This window comes from Taudactylus pleione, unplaced genomic scaffold (assembly GCF_031769625.1).
Source record: "Taudactylus pleione unplaced genomic scaffold, aTauple2 ptg000602l, whole genome shotgun sequence".
Lineage (NCBI taxonomy): Eukaryota > Metazoa > Chordata > Amphibia > Anura > Myobatrachidae > Taudactylus > Taudactylus pleione.
In genome coordinates this window covers 6,134,690-6,149,337 of record NW_028285004.1, presented here as the reverse complement: position 1 = coordinate 6,149,337, position 14,648 = coordinate 6,134,690, and the positions used below count along the sequence as shown (strand labels likewise).

The 14,648-nt window shown below is 39.5% G+C and overlaps 1 protein-coding gene across 2 annotated transcripts in view; it reads right to left on the bottom strand.

Moving 5' to 3' along the window:
* Positions 1 to 6,952: 6,952 nt before the first annotated feature.
* Positions 6,953 to 14,648, bottom strand: part of COLGALT2 (collagen beta(1-O)galactosyltransferase 2) — a 186,552-nt gene continuing 178,856 nt past the window's right edge. For both annotated transcript variants that reach the window (XM_088453900.1, XM_088453901.1), the window contains exons 11-12: positions 10,574 to 10,780; positions 6,953 to 8,287 (exon numbers count right to left, since the gene is read on the bottom strand). In XM_088453900.1, the coding sequence (XP_088310026.1) occupies positions 8,014 to 8,287; positions 10,574 to 10,780 (481 nt within the window). In that variant the 3' untranslated portion in view covers positions 6,953 to 8,013. The remainder of the gene's footprint in view (positions 8,288 to 10,573; positions 10,781 to 14,648) is intronic.

The window sequence follows — 14,648 nt, the reverse complement described above, 5'->3', positions numbered from 1 at the left end:
TTATTGATAATAAGCTCCCAGTCCTTCCTAAAATCCTCATTTGCGGAATTACAGGATTTGTTAATTTTAAGTCCTCGTGGAATAATTTTATTGGATAAGTACTTCTCTAGAGTTACTACTTCCCACCATGTTTTACTTTCTTTTATTAGTATGTTTTCTAATTTTTTCATTAATTCTTCTAAATCTTCATCTGAAGTATCAGTCACTTCTGATTTGCCATCAAAAACCCTTTCAAAGGCTGACAGCCTGTGTTCTCTAATAGAAAACATACTAAATATTTCCCAACCGCAACTACTATTGCAAGGATAAAAAGTATACAAAATTTGAATGGGCGTTTATTACAGAATACAACAACCAGCATAGAGACATTGAAAAAGTCATAAGGAAACATTGGGGACTTCTCAAGACAGATCCAGTGATAGGCACTCTCGTTCCCGATAGGCCCATCCATATTTACAGAAAAGCCCCTAATTTAAAAAAACAAACTTGTTTCCAGTTTTTTACCATCTAAATCTAATAAATCAATCGTTAGATCTAAAGGCTTTTTTAGATGTGGAAGCTGTAGTGGTTGTAGGACTATCAAAGGTGATGGGAATAGTAAAATAGAAAAGATCCAGATTAATAATAAACAGTTTGAGATTAGAGATTTCATAACCTGCACTACACAAAGTGTGGTGTATGCGATTAAATGTACATGCGACTTATTCTATATCGGTCGCACCTCAAGAATGTTAAAAACTAGAATTGGGGAACACATTAGAAACGTGAAAAAGGGGTTAGAATCCCACTCGTTGTCATCACACTTTAAAAGTGTCCACAATTGTGGGGTTTCAGAAATCTCTGGGTTTTATGGCATCAAGCAGATCAAAGGCAATATAAGATGTAAAGATACTGCTCCTAAATTAGCTAAGGCAGAAATGAGTGCTATTTTTGAATTTAAAACCCTTGCCCCTCAAGGACTAAATACTGACTTTGAATTAAAATGGTTCTTATAAACCAAAATCATAGCCCCTTTATAAATAGTGACATCTTCGTATTTTTATCTTCATTCCCATATTTGTAATGAATACTCTCACATTTCTCTATATGTATCATGATGAATTTTATTTGCATTAATATGTTTTACTATTTTGTCTGAAGATTATATTTAATGGCTTCATTATATATTTTTCACATGTACGCCCTATCATGGGTGAAATATGAGGGTCGAACAGTGACATGTGAAAGTCACCATGGCAACATGGCGAACGCTGTTTAGGTTTCTGCCTACATCTAAAAGCTGGCAGACACTCGGTTCAACCTTGTGGACTTCATTTACCAGCATTCCAGTTGTTTGAGTTCTGGTCTTAGGAATACCATGACAACGCTGCTAATACCGCCTTTATCCCTATGGACGCTGGCTGATTAGGAGAAACCGCGCTACATATTTTGGACTACATATCCCAGTATCCCTTGGGATAATAAACTTCCGGTTTTGGAATAGCGCTATGTAACTTCCGGGTTTCACGATCGGAGGTCTGGAAAGCCCCAAGGGATCGGTGGGGGTTTTGATCATTTACCATTCATTAACAGCCTCATCAGGATTTCCCTAGGTAGAAATTCTTTTATTAAGGTTGTTGTTTTCTTTAGGAATTCTGTGTGTTTAGCTGTTAAAACTACATATCCCATGATGCCTTAACCAGAAGTCCGGTTTTTATTTTCATTTAATTTATATCCAGGTTTTTATGTATTTTATGTCACTTTTTGGAGCAAATGTTAACATTGGACATTCCATATGGATGTTTAAATTAGACATATGCCTGATATAGAGTAAGTGTTTTGGGGATATTGTACACACCTGTTAAGATTATTAACGATGACCACTTCCTGTGAGGAGTTGATAGGCTCACTCCCACATAAATAATGAGTTCCTCACACCAACAGCATGTCTTGAAAAAGGTCCTGGAGACCGAAACGCGTTGACAGCTATAGGTGTGAGTAACTCAACATTTGGACACCTTTTCTTTTGGATTTCTTATTTGATTTTTTGGGGATATTTTTTGTTGCATTTTTATATGGAACATTTTTAAACTTCTATTTTTATGTATCACCTCTTCTGCTGCTGCTAGTTCTGTATTGGAACAATTTTTTTGCATTATTAAAGTATTGTCTTGGATGATAGAACACGTCTATATATCAATATATTTTGGAATTATATGGTAGAGAATCCACATTACAGCAGCTGAGACCATTGGACAAAGATACCTCTATAGTAGTGTCATCATACCACTATATGTGAGTTGGGGTACGAACCTACCATTTATATGAAAAGATAGGAAGTAACTTCTACAACAGATTGCGAGTTGGGGTACGCCATGTACAAATAACGTCCTCTTCTAACAGACAATTACTACCATACAGGAGAATTTTTCTATGGATGGTATCTGACTAGTAGGATTGAATAAAGATACCTTTATGTGTCTTCATCTAAGAGTGGGAAAAGTGAGTCTGGTACGCTATCCCTCCTTAGATGATTTCTGGTCAGCACTAAATCTTTTTCTATATATAACATTACGGATTCAGAGACGGTTGTAGAAGATCACAAATTTTAATATATTTCTTTATTACTAAGAGATTCACGCCGACATTCAAGGGATGTATCACTGTTATATATTATGTTAAAGATAAAGTGCCACAGATTTTGTCCAATACCATTCTGCATGTTACAGAGATGGCATGACGTCTCTCCCATCAGCCACTGCGGGAGCCGGAAGCTCGGCTCCGGCAGTGGGCGCAGCAGCCAATGAGAGTCTGTCTGACTCTCATCGGCTGCTAAAACAAACACACAGTTGCCGGTGCCGGCAGCTGTGTCTTTGTTCCTGGCAGTGTAGTGCGGACTGGACTTGTGTGCGGTCCACACTACCGCTGTGTGCCTGGTCCTATGGAGGTGGAGGCGGAGCCGTGTCAGTCACGGCTCTGCTCCGCAAAGGCCCATGGAAGGAATGGATGCGGCTCCTGTGGCCATCTTGTTTCCTCCTGTAGCCAGAATGAGCTTCTGGACAGAAGTTCATTCTGACCTTTGCGGCTCAACTGTCCACTACGCTGCCCAATTGGAGCTGAGCTCCGATCGCAGCAGCAGCAGGGTAGGGTTTAGGGGCATGCAGTGTCGGTGGTAGTGGGGAACTGTGGCAGTGCCCTGTAATGCCCCTAGGCATTTGCTTATTATGCTTATGCCTAGGGCCGGCTCTGGTGGCAGGGTCTTATTTGTGAATGTCAAATATTCTATCTGCACATTGCTGTATAATTGGTGATGCTATATTAATAATTATTATAGGTTCAAGAACCATGATCTAAGTACTAGATACAGGTGCACATATAGGGCCTGATTCTGAGGTGTGCACTTTAAAAAAAAAAAATACAGCTGCCCAGCATTTGTGGGATCCAGTACATGCAAAACCAGCCATGCATTACCATGCATGCAAAAACAATAAATGTATTTGTTTGTACCCATTGAATTGCAACATGGTTTGTGCAGGTGCACAGTTACTTGCTCTTTATTTACTTTACTCCCAACTCAGAATTAGGTCTTTGAAACTGTAAAATAATCTCTATCTGTCTCTATGTGGATGTTGAAGACATTTCATCTATCTCATAATTTGAGTCAAACTATTTTTTCATGTAAACTTCCATTGTTAACAGTTATAACAATATTTCACCTTGGGAAAAAATAAATTGAACACTGCCTGGATTCAACAAACAATATGATATGCAGTTATTAGCCACACCAAAAGCTGCTACACTTGGCAAAATATGTATAAATCACAATTTACAATATAGACATAAATTATTTGTCATTATGATCAACAATAACTTTCCACATCTAAGCTGTAGGGTATTTGAGCAAAAACAAAGACATCCAAACAACAATAAAAAACAAATAAACAAATAATGCACAATATCCAAACACAACAAAATAAATTCAATCATTAAATATATTTATCCACAAATTAATTAAGTATGCAAAGAACAAACAGCAAAAAGTTATATAGCACCAAAGCAAAATAGTATTCATACAAAAGAAGTACCAACACCAACAAACCAATTTACTTATACACACAAAATTACAGTAAATAAAACACTTGTCACAATAAGGTGTGATATAAGCAATAACCTTACCAAACTATAATTCACTATACAATATCAGGAACATACAGCAGGGGGAGGACTTGATGCAAAAAAACAAGCCTGTTCCTCGATCGAGCATCCTGCTCCCAAATGACCTCTCTCCACACTCTCAATAATATATAACAAGATGAAAAACAAACCAAAAAAATTAAGAAGACATTAGGTTAGTCATTAATGTATACAGTACTTCTGGTAATAAAGATTATTGGAATAGAGGGCTGTTAAAGAACCTTTGTCTCATATTTGAGTAGATGATTTTAAATCATAGTGTAGAAATGTCTAGGTAAGTTCATACTGTACTTTGCTGCTATCTCTTGGTGGGTGAAATGCAACACAAAAACTATTTGTCTTACAAAGCTTTACAATTTTTTGTATAACTTGGACCTTGTAATGAAAGTCGTTCTAGCTTTCATACGAGAAAACTCACAAGGACAATTTAATAGCCTCAAACTGAAAAACTCAGACCTTTAAATGTGCGAGAAGTTCCCAGTTGTTCTGCAGAAAAAACTCAGGACCCTGTTACATTTACCCCCAAATCATGCTAAATATGATTTAAGTCTTAGACCATTATTTGTTGGAATGTAACTACTGTACCTTGTGCATCTCAGTCTTGAGCTGGTCTGTACATACTGTAAGCCCATTTCTGTCAAGTCTGTTTTAACACTTCTATTGCGCTTACTTACTGTATCACTAATTTAACTGATTTTACTTCTAATAAGAGAGGAAATGCCTAATTTTGTTGGTGGAGTTGAATAACCATTACCTGAGCCAGAATCCTCACGGCTCAGAGGAGAATGAGGGGAGGCTTGTCACGGCTATGCGACACGTCAGTCTCTGAAGAACGCAAGGGCTGATTTAGGGTTGGCCTCATTTGTGTATTAAATGTATATAGGAAAAGGCACATACAAACAAAGTGTACATATGTGTATATGTTGAGACGGATAGATCTCAAATTGCACCCAGCTCAAAAACAGTTTTATCTGCACCAGACATATGTCAGGCATATGAGAGTGAATACTTAAGCACCACACTAGCAGAGACGTATGCCTTAACAGCGTTAGGAGCAAATGCTAAGTTACAGTTTCCTATTTGTACACAATATAATAATGGAATATAGTGTCAAATACAGTAGAGAATATTGTCTTGACAGCTATTAATATATACAGGTCACATTTTCCATATAAAAAGTAATTAAACACAAACTCGTCTGAACTAATTTCCTATATTATTCTAAATGCAAATTAAGCAATGGGAATAGACAAACACAACTTACAGGGGGTATTCAATTTGGAACGAAAATTTCGGAATCGGCGATAAATTATCGCCGATGACGTCATTTTCACCGATTTTCAATTATCCCCGTATTCAATTTCAAAGAATTTTCGCAGGTTCAAAAAGTCTTTGAAAAAAACAGGGATAACTTTTCACCACTGAATAGGTGGCAAAGAAAAGTGCAGAATTGGGGTTTAGGGGTGCAGGCTTAAAAAAAATAGCCTGCAACCCTGGGAATGTCATTTAAAAATAAACTGTGTCAAAAAAAGTTATAAAAAAAAGTTAGGGACACCCCAAAAAAATTATTTAAAAATTGGGGTGAAAAAAAAAATGGAAAAAAGTGTTTAAACATAGGGAAATAGGTTCAGGGCTATTCTGCAAGTATGCGGCAGGTGTTTTCTAGAATAGGCTTTTAGCGGCAGGTGCATTTTTGCAGAATTTTTGAAAAAAATTACTTTAGGAACATAAAAATATGCTAGTACCCATTTTCATGTACCCCAAATTTGATGGGACCACTTAAAAAAAATGAAAAAAATAACCTAAGTGCTCTTCTGCATCACTTCTTCAATGTCGGAAAAAAAACACCTGCCACGGCTATTTAAAACCCCGACTTTCATTTGCAGGCTAAAACGGGGGTACCCATAGTGATCCCCCATGTTTTTACAGCTTTAGGGGGGTCCTACAATTTAGTCCAGTTAAATCCCTTTTAATTTCGCCGATCCTATTTCGCCGGCTCCCGTTTTCGTAGCTTTTTAATTGAATACAGGGGTAAAGCGGGCGCGTGCGTGATACTTTATCCCAGGAAAATCAGCAATGTGGAGCGAAAAGTCCAGCACGGAATTTTCGCTCCAAATTAAATACGTCTGTTAATATGATAAATCTGTGATGTTACAGCTTTTAGCTGGGGGTCAAGACACAATTATCCAACCAGAAGTGGCTAGACCAGATGGCCATCATCATCCTCATGATCAATGTGTATCATTTCAGTACCTGTAGGAGATACTCCTAAAAGGCAGATCTGGGAATGCGGCTACATCTATTTATGTTGTAATTATATGAATGTACCTTTAGGGTACCCACCCTACACTTGCCCAGTCCATTCCATTCCATTGCTCCGGGCATAAGGGAACAATATACAAAATCTACAGTATATAAGAGATATGGGTATGAATTTTTGGTGTGCATGTGCAGTACAGTAATGTACATTTTATCTAAAGAAATTGGGGCTCTAATTAAGCCCCATTGACACCAGACGTTTTTGCCTTCTGAGTTGTTGTCCTCGCATTATGTATGTGGAAAGCTTGGTGCTACAGTGACGGCAGGTGGCCCCCAATGTATTTCTTTCGTAATTGAGTCTTTCATTAACAAATCATACTTCTATTAACAGCAACAAATAACATTAACAAATCATACTTCTATTATCAGCAACAAATAACATTAACAAATCATACTTCTATTAACAGCAACAAATAACATTAACAAATCATACTTCTATTATCAGCAACAAATAACAACATTTTAGTAAAAAAAAATAATTTTATTCATATTTTCTGTTATTACTCCATGTTTACCTAAATTAAAAAGTCAGACATCCTACAGTATTTAAATAATATACACAGATTTGTTAAAATAATTACTGACACAATTCCTTGTATCAAAGTCAAATAGATTTCTTTCTGTGGTAAAACAAGATCACATTGATCCAAATCTGCAATTATGCTGACACTTACAGAACATATATTATTTTTGTAATATACACAAATACAAACATGAATATATATTCTACAAAGGTTTTCGTTGTATTCTTATACATTTGTTAATAGAGTAACAGTCATTAAGGGACTTATTTTACATTTATCTTTTCAAATGGAGTTTTATACTCAATGTTATATACACACTTCTCTATATAAAATTATTTGTCATACTAAAATATTCACAGTAATGCGGCCCATACACGGTGCGATTTTTTGCACGATATGGCCGATTTAGATCAATCGTATTGACCAATCATGTGCAGTATTTGTACTAGTACAATGATGATGCGCGTCTCGCCATCGTAATTCTGATTATCATAGATCTTATGGAAAAGCGGTTCGATTTTGACCTATCGTGTACGATGTGATACACATCGTGTGATGTTTTGCTGGCGTAAGTTTTACCGATGTGCGATGTACGAGGTCTTGCAAAATCCCTGGCCACTCCCCTCCTCCATTTTGGGATTTACAGCTCAAATGAGAAGAGCCAGCATCACGTCGATCGTGTGAGGAGAGCAGATCAATCGAAACTGAGTATATACATTGCCTGTACTATACTATAAAACCTCATTGTACACCCTGGCAAGTTCATCATGAGGTTTTTTATCTGTAAACGATTAGCTTAACGATTAGCAATCGGATACGACGCACCGGTATTGTATGCTCATATGCACAATTGTGTACACTGTTTAACAAATTGTATAGAGAATCTCAAGGGAAATCGTACAAGACATCTGAACGTTAGGAAATCGCACCGTGTATGGCCGGCTTAAACAACATTTTTTATACAAATCCCAGATGCTCTTCAAGTGTTTTGCAATGATCATAGTTCATCCCGAGATGACGTGTCAAGTGTGCTCTGAGGAGACAGAGCATCCGTGTTCTGAGCATCTGTATGTATCTGACCCTGCTGCCTGGTTTTCCCTGAGTATCGCCTGTCCCAGTCAGTTGCCACAGTTTCATTGTCCCAGATAGTGGATGTTTCCGTGTCACTAAAATATCCTGGTTGGCCTGTGTAGTGAGTGGGGTAGATGAGCAGGGGCTCCGCAGAGAAGGCTTTGAGTTCCCGTGTATGATAATACTCCTTATATTTCTCACTACAAAAAAAAGTTAAGGTACAGTTAATCTATTCACAAAGAAATACTTAATTATAACACAAACAGAATAACATACACAAACACTCACACAACATATATAAACACTCACCTGTGCCTGTGACTAGGCTGATGTTTGAGGAAGACCTAAGTGTTCAGCACACTCTCTAGCCTGCTCATAAATCCATCTTGGTCGGTATGCAGCCATGGTGTCGACATTTACTATGCTGACATCCATAATTCTGACATCAGAATGTCGAATGTTATGATGACGACATGGTGGAAATGTTGACATCTAACATGTCGACATCTATAAAATGTCAACATGGGCAAAATGTCTAAATATGGAATGTCAACATAGTGAAAATGGCGACATTACCATTAGGGTTATAGGCTATGGTTAGCGTTAGCATTACCTCAAAAATGCTTTGTCATCATTGTGACCATGTCAGTATCTCATCAGTGTCCACATGCTGAACATGTCGATATGATGTCTGTTGACATACTTATATCAACATTGTGAATGTCGACATGGTCACTATTGACCTAACATACAGAACCCATTTTGGCCAGTTCCTGACTCACTCTACACATATGTTGTAAAGAACAGGAACATGGTTGGTGGCGTGTAACTCCCCATCTAAAACCCTCCTTTCTAAAATTGGGACATGGAAACCATCTCCAATTTGTATGCCACTCTTAATCTTTTGTGTCCCCCCAATGAATTAAGTATTAACTCTTGAGGTGTGATCCTTTATGTTGAGGGGCATCCGGGAAGCCATGTCCTGCGCTAGATGTTAGTAGATCTACCTGTTTCTCCAACATAGAGCATATTACACTCCAGAACGTATATATAAGATAGGTATACGCAGGGATAAGATGTGACTAAATCTATTGCTCATTTTGGCACCTGCTCTTGGAGTGTTATGTTGTGGCTGCCTATTGGACTCGTTTGCCAGCTCTACTCCCTTTGCATCTCAAAATATGTTGTTAATTTTGTGGGAGTAGGTTTATTTTACTACTGTGTATTATGTAAAATTGTTATTGCCAGAATGTGGATGGTAGTAGAGCCCCTGTAGTTTGTGAAGTGGAAGGAGCTTGTGAATGATAGCATGGATATTGAGCATTTAATGTACTCTAGCTGTAAGGCGCCCCACATATCATAAGAATTAGTCTCATTGTTATTAATCTAGACATGGGAGGTGACTTGTTGTTACCTGAGGGAACCAGCTCTGCTATAATGTTTAGTTAAACATGCTCTATGTTTCTATATTTGTTTTATATGATTGATACCATCAACAGATATTTCCTACATTTTATTCTTGGATATACTATATGATACTGCTGCTATGGTTCTTATTGTATTCTTTATAGTATTTTGTTATGTGTGTATCTGTTTGTGTATGTGTGTGCTTGTTTGTGTTTATTCTTATGTGCATTTCTTTAAGAAAAATAAATACACCAAAGTATAAAATTATAGAACAGTGACACCCAGAGTGTGAGTGAGTTTTAAATAGGAAAATATACTTGCTAACGCTCACAAGTGAATTTCATCTCACTGACATGTCTCTCAAAGGGGCCTATTCATCATAGCTAAATTGGCCCATTAACCATGTGGAAACGCTAGTTTCCATATATTAATGTTAACAGGCCATTCATCATCAGAGGTCCGATATAACCACCTGATATTCAGCTAACTCCAAAAACCTAAGGTTTTCAGAGTTAGCCCGCTAGAACAAGCGCCACAACCTTCCCAATCTTTCTTCTCTCCTCTTTTATTTCCTTTTCCTTATTTTTAATCATAAAAATATTGTATTATTAATAATAAACACCCTGCAATGAGGAAAACGGGGAAGAAAGAACCCTTGTTGTCACCTTCCATCTCATTGTGCTATAAGTTTTAGCCTGGAGCATGAATGCAAAATCCTGTAGATAGCAGTTGTAGACTGCTTTGATAAATTGTGTCCAAAACCAACATGTTCAGGAGATCACATTCTACTCCAGACTCAGAGCCCTGGAGTGACATATGTTTCTACTGAAAGCATAGGTGTGGGCTTTCTTGCAAAAATAGAATAATAATAAAATAATGAAGCAAAACAGATAATCCTAATATATTCACATACTTTCTCTCATCACTGTGCATCGTTAATGAATTGTACTTGTCTATAAATCAAAGATGATATCAGATCATTTTAACTCAGATAAGAATTTGGTGTCTCATGACATATTTACTTAACCTGGAGTTTGGCATTCAATGTTTTCATCCTTGCATAAAGTGTATATACTTACACTGGATGCTTGTTATACATGACTGGAAGGAACTCATCCACTGGCAACATCTTGCTGAGGGGCTCTGCAGCAATGAGTTTCTGGGCCCCCTGCTGAGAGATGGCATAACCCAGGGTCCAGTATGAATAATCTGCTTCCACTAGATTCATTACATTTGGAACAGCCTTTTCTGGACGTTCCACCTGCATTCTTTTCCGTCCAATGTAGCTGAAAAAAAAAAAAAACAACAAAATTACTACTCATAAAGAACTAACTATGCTGATAAAGTAAAGCAAGAAAGTATAAATATATTTTTTATTAATGATTAATTGTTTACTAAAAAGAAGTCTCATTCTCATTGATGGAGATGTCAAGTGTACATAAATTATACCAACATTTCTTTCAATTATATTGAGACATGAGAGATGCTTTTTCTTTAGCCCATCACATGACAGAGGGATCATTGACTGTTAAAACTTGCAAGTAGATGAAGCATGTTTATTTGTGACAAACAGCAAGCCAGGCTGCAAGGGGCTCATGGTATAGTACTAATACCATATCCAATATAGAGATCATACACAAATGTCTCAAGCTAATAATACACATCACTGCAATTTGTAGCAAATAAACATGCTACATATACACAAAGGATTTGCAATATACAGTCAGGTGCATAAATATTGGGACATTGACAGAATTTTCATATTTTGGCCTCTATTCACCACCACAATGGCTTTGAAATGAAACAAACAAGATGTGCTTTAACTGCAGACTTTCAGATTTAATTTGAGGGTTATTACATCCAAATCAGGTGAACGGTGTAGGAACGGTTTCTATATGTGCCTCCCACTTTTTAAGGGGCCAAAAGTAATGGGACTATCAACTCAAAAGCTATTTCATGGACAGGTGTGGGCTATTCCCTCGTTATTTCATTATCAATTAAGCAGGTAAAAGATCTGGAGTTGATTCTAGGTATGACATTTGCATTTGGAATCAGTTGCTGTCGACTCTCAATATGAGATCCAAAGAGCTGTCACTATCAGTGAAGCAAGCCATCATTAGGCTGAAAATACTTTCCCCAAGCAAATGTTACATTTTCAGCCTATAAAAATGGCCTAAATAATGTATTCCTTTTTCGAACTGCATGAGCCCAAATAGGGCACTCTGACTACATAGATGTACGCGCCCCCATAGGAATGCATGGCGAGATCGCAGAGTGCCATATGCAGGTGCGCACAATCGCATGGCGCGATGTGTGCGCACGTTTGTGGCACGATCAGCCACAATGTAGCTGGGCGCATCTGTAAGTTGTAATGCAATGTGCAATCAAAATTAATTTGATATGTGACACTTCTATATCTGTGTCAGCATGCAAAGTACCATGATGCAGTGGAAGCAGCTTTTTTCCACACTAAGTTTAATTTACAGACTCAGGGCCTGATTCAGAAAGGAATGGAGGTGCTTATACGCACGCAATCGGTAGATTAATTCACACTGCACATGCATCGCAGTGCACAAGCCAGACGCTGTGTTCAGAACTGCAATCACAGAGGCTACGCAGACCCAAGACAGAGTGATTGACAAGAAGTGCCATTTGTAGGTGATGACGGGGGTAGGGCAGGGCCGTAAATAGGGTGGTGCGACCAGGGGAAGCAATCGGGAAGCCGACTGCCTATATACCTGCAGCCGGCTTCCCGACTGTCTTATCCGATATAACCCTCACTCACCAACTGAAATACCCCCACTATCACTTATCAACCTCATACCCCGTAATGAAATAACCCTCATTCACCAACTGAAATGGGAAGCAATCGGGAAGCCGACTGGCCATATACCGGCAGCCGGCTTCCCGACTGTCTTATCCCGGCAAGTGTGAAATGCCGGGCGTCTAGATGTAGACACCTGCATTTCCCCGACACCGGGAGACCGGCGCCCGGCATCACGATTGTAGTGATGCCGGGCGCCGTGAGCGGACAGCCGCGGGGGGGGGAGGGCTAGGTTTAAGGCTCCCGGGGGGGACTTAGGGTTAGGCACCCCCCCGGGAGGGTTAGGGTTAGGCTAGGGGGAGGGAGGGTTAGGGTTAGGCACCCCCGGGAGGGACTTAGGGTTAGGCACCCCCCCGGGGGACTTAGGTTTAGGTAGCGAGGAAGGGGGTTGTTAGGGTTAGGCACTTAGACGGGGGATTAGGGTTAGGCACTTAGGGGGGAAGTTAGGGTTAGGCACCCCTAAGGAGGGTTAGGGGGGTTAGGTTAGTGGATACTTACCTATCCACAATCGGGATTTCTAGCGCTGTTAGGCTGCCGCTGATGGGAATCGAACCGCGACCATTGCCATGGCACACGGCACCGCAGGGCAGGGGGCACTGTTTGGGCCTGTCAATTTTCCTATCTATTATCATTCTCACTTGTAACTTCCTCTTCTTTTATCCCCAGCATCTCCTGGCCTCCCCTATCTCTTCCCTGGCCCTTCCCTTTGAGGCCATGGCTCTTTTTCCGATGCACTATCATATGTCCCTATTTAAAAAATGGGGGGGAAAGCCAATGCTCTCTCTTGCACAGGGCACCAAACAGTCTAGTTACGGTTCTGGGAACGCAGACGTGCCAGTGTGTTTCAACGCCGTTGCATGGGCGTGCATGAATTAGCCACTGCGATACCAGACACTGCCTGAGGTCTCATAGCATGTAGCAATTCCTGAGTAAGGTCTGGGCTTCATTAACTGTCCGATGTTACTTGATGTCACCGATTGTTTAGCTATGTTGTCAAAGTATACAGATGTGAGTAAGGGGAAGTGGGCGTCTTTATGTCAGGTTGTGATCACAATGCAAATGCAAACATTTACATGTCACCGCTGATATTAGCAACTGTGTTGCGTACGTATAAGCAGAATAGCGATCCGTAGTGAATCAGGCCCTCAGTCGCACACATATATACAAGTGTCATAGATCAAATTAATTAGTGCAGTTGCTTGCAGAGTTGCTCGGGACTATTCCAAGTATATCTGGGTATGAGGTCTTACTGTACACTATACCTAGAACTAGAAATGGAGGGAGAACAATAGCCTGGGCCAATCCAAGCACAGTATACCTGGGTATGAGGTCTTACTGTACACTATGCCTAGAACTAGAAAGGGAGGGAGTACAATACCCTGGGGCGTTCCAAGCACAGTATAACTGGGTATGAGGTCTTACTGTACTCTATGCCTAGAACAAGAAAGGGAGGGAGTACAATAGCCTGGGCCAATCCAAGCACAGTATACCTGGGTATGAGGTCTTACTGTACACTATGCCTAGAACTAGAAAGGGAGGGAGTACAATACCCTGGGGCGTTCCAAGCACAGCATATCTGGGTATGAGGTCTTACTGTACACTATGCCTAGAACTAGCAAGGGAGGGAGTACAATACCCTGGGGCGTTCCAAGCACAGCATAACTGGGTATGAGGTCTTACTGTACACTATGCCTAGAACTAGAAAAGGGAGGGACTACAATAGCCTGGGGCGTTCCAAGCACAACATAACTGGGTTTTAGGTCCTTTTGTAGTGTACACTGAGCCTAGAACTAGAAAGGGAAGAAGAACTGTACACTATTACAAGTACAAATGGGTACGAGGTCTTACTGTACACTATGCCTAGAACTAGAAAGGGAGGGACTACAATAGCCTGGGGCGTTCCAAGCACAGTATAACTGGGTATGAGGTCCTTTTGTAACGTACACTGAGCCTAGAACTAGAAAGGGAAGAAGAACTGTACACTATTCCAAGTACAAATGGGTACGAGGTCTTACTGTACACTATGCCGAAAACTAGAAAGGGAGGGAAAACTATAGATCGCTGCAAGTACAGTATAACTGGGTATGAGGTGCTTTTGTAATGTACATTGAGTCGAGATCTAGAAAGGGAATGAGAACTGTACACTATTCCAAGCACAAATAGGTTTGCGGTCTTACTGTACGCTATGCCTAAAACGAGAAAGGGAGGGAAAACTATAGACCACTGCAAGTACAGTATAACTGGGTATGAGGTCCTACTATACACGCTTTTATACCCATCCTTACAAATGAAAGATAGCACCAATATTTTATACCTTAGGAAGTTAATGT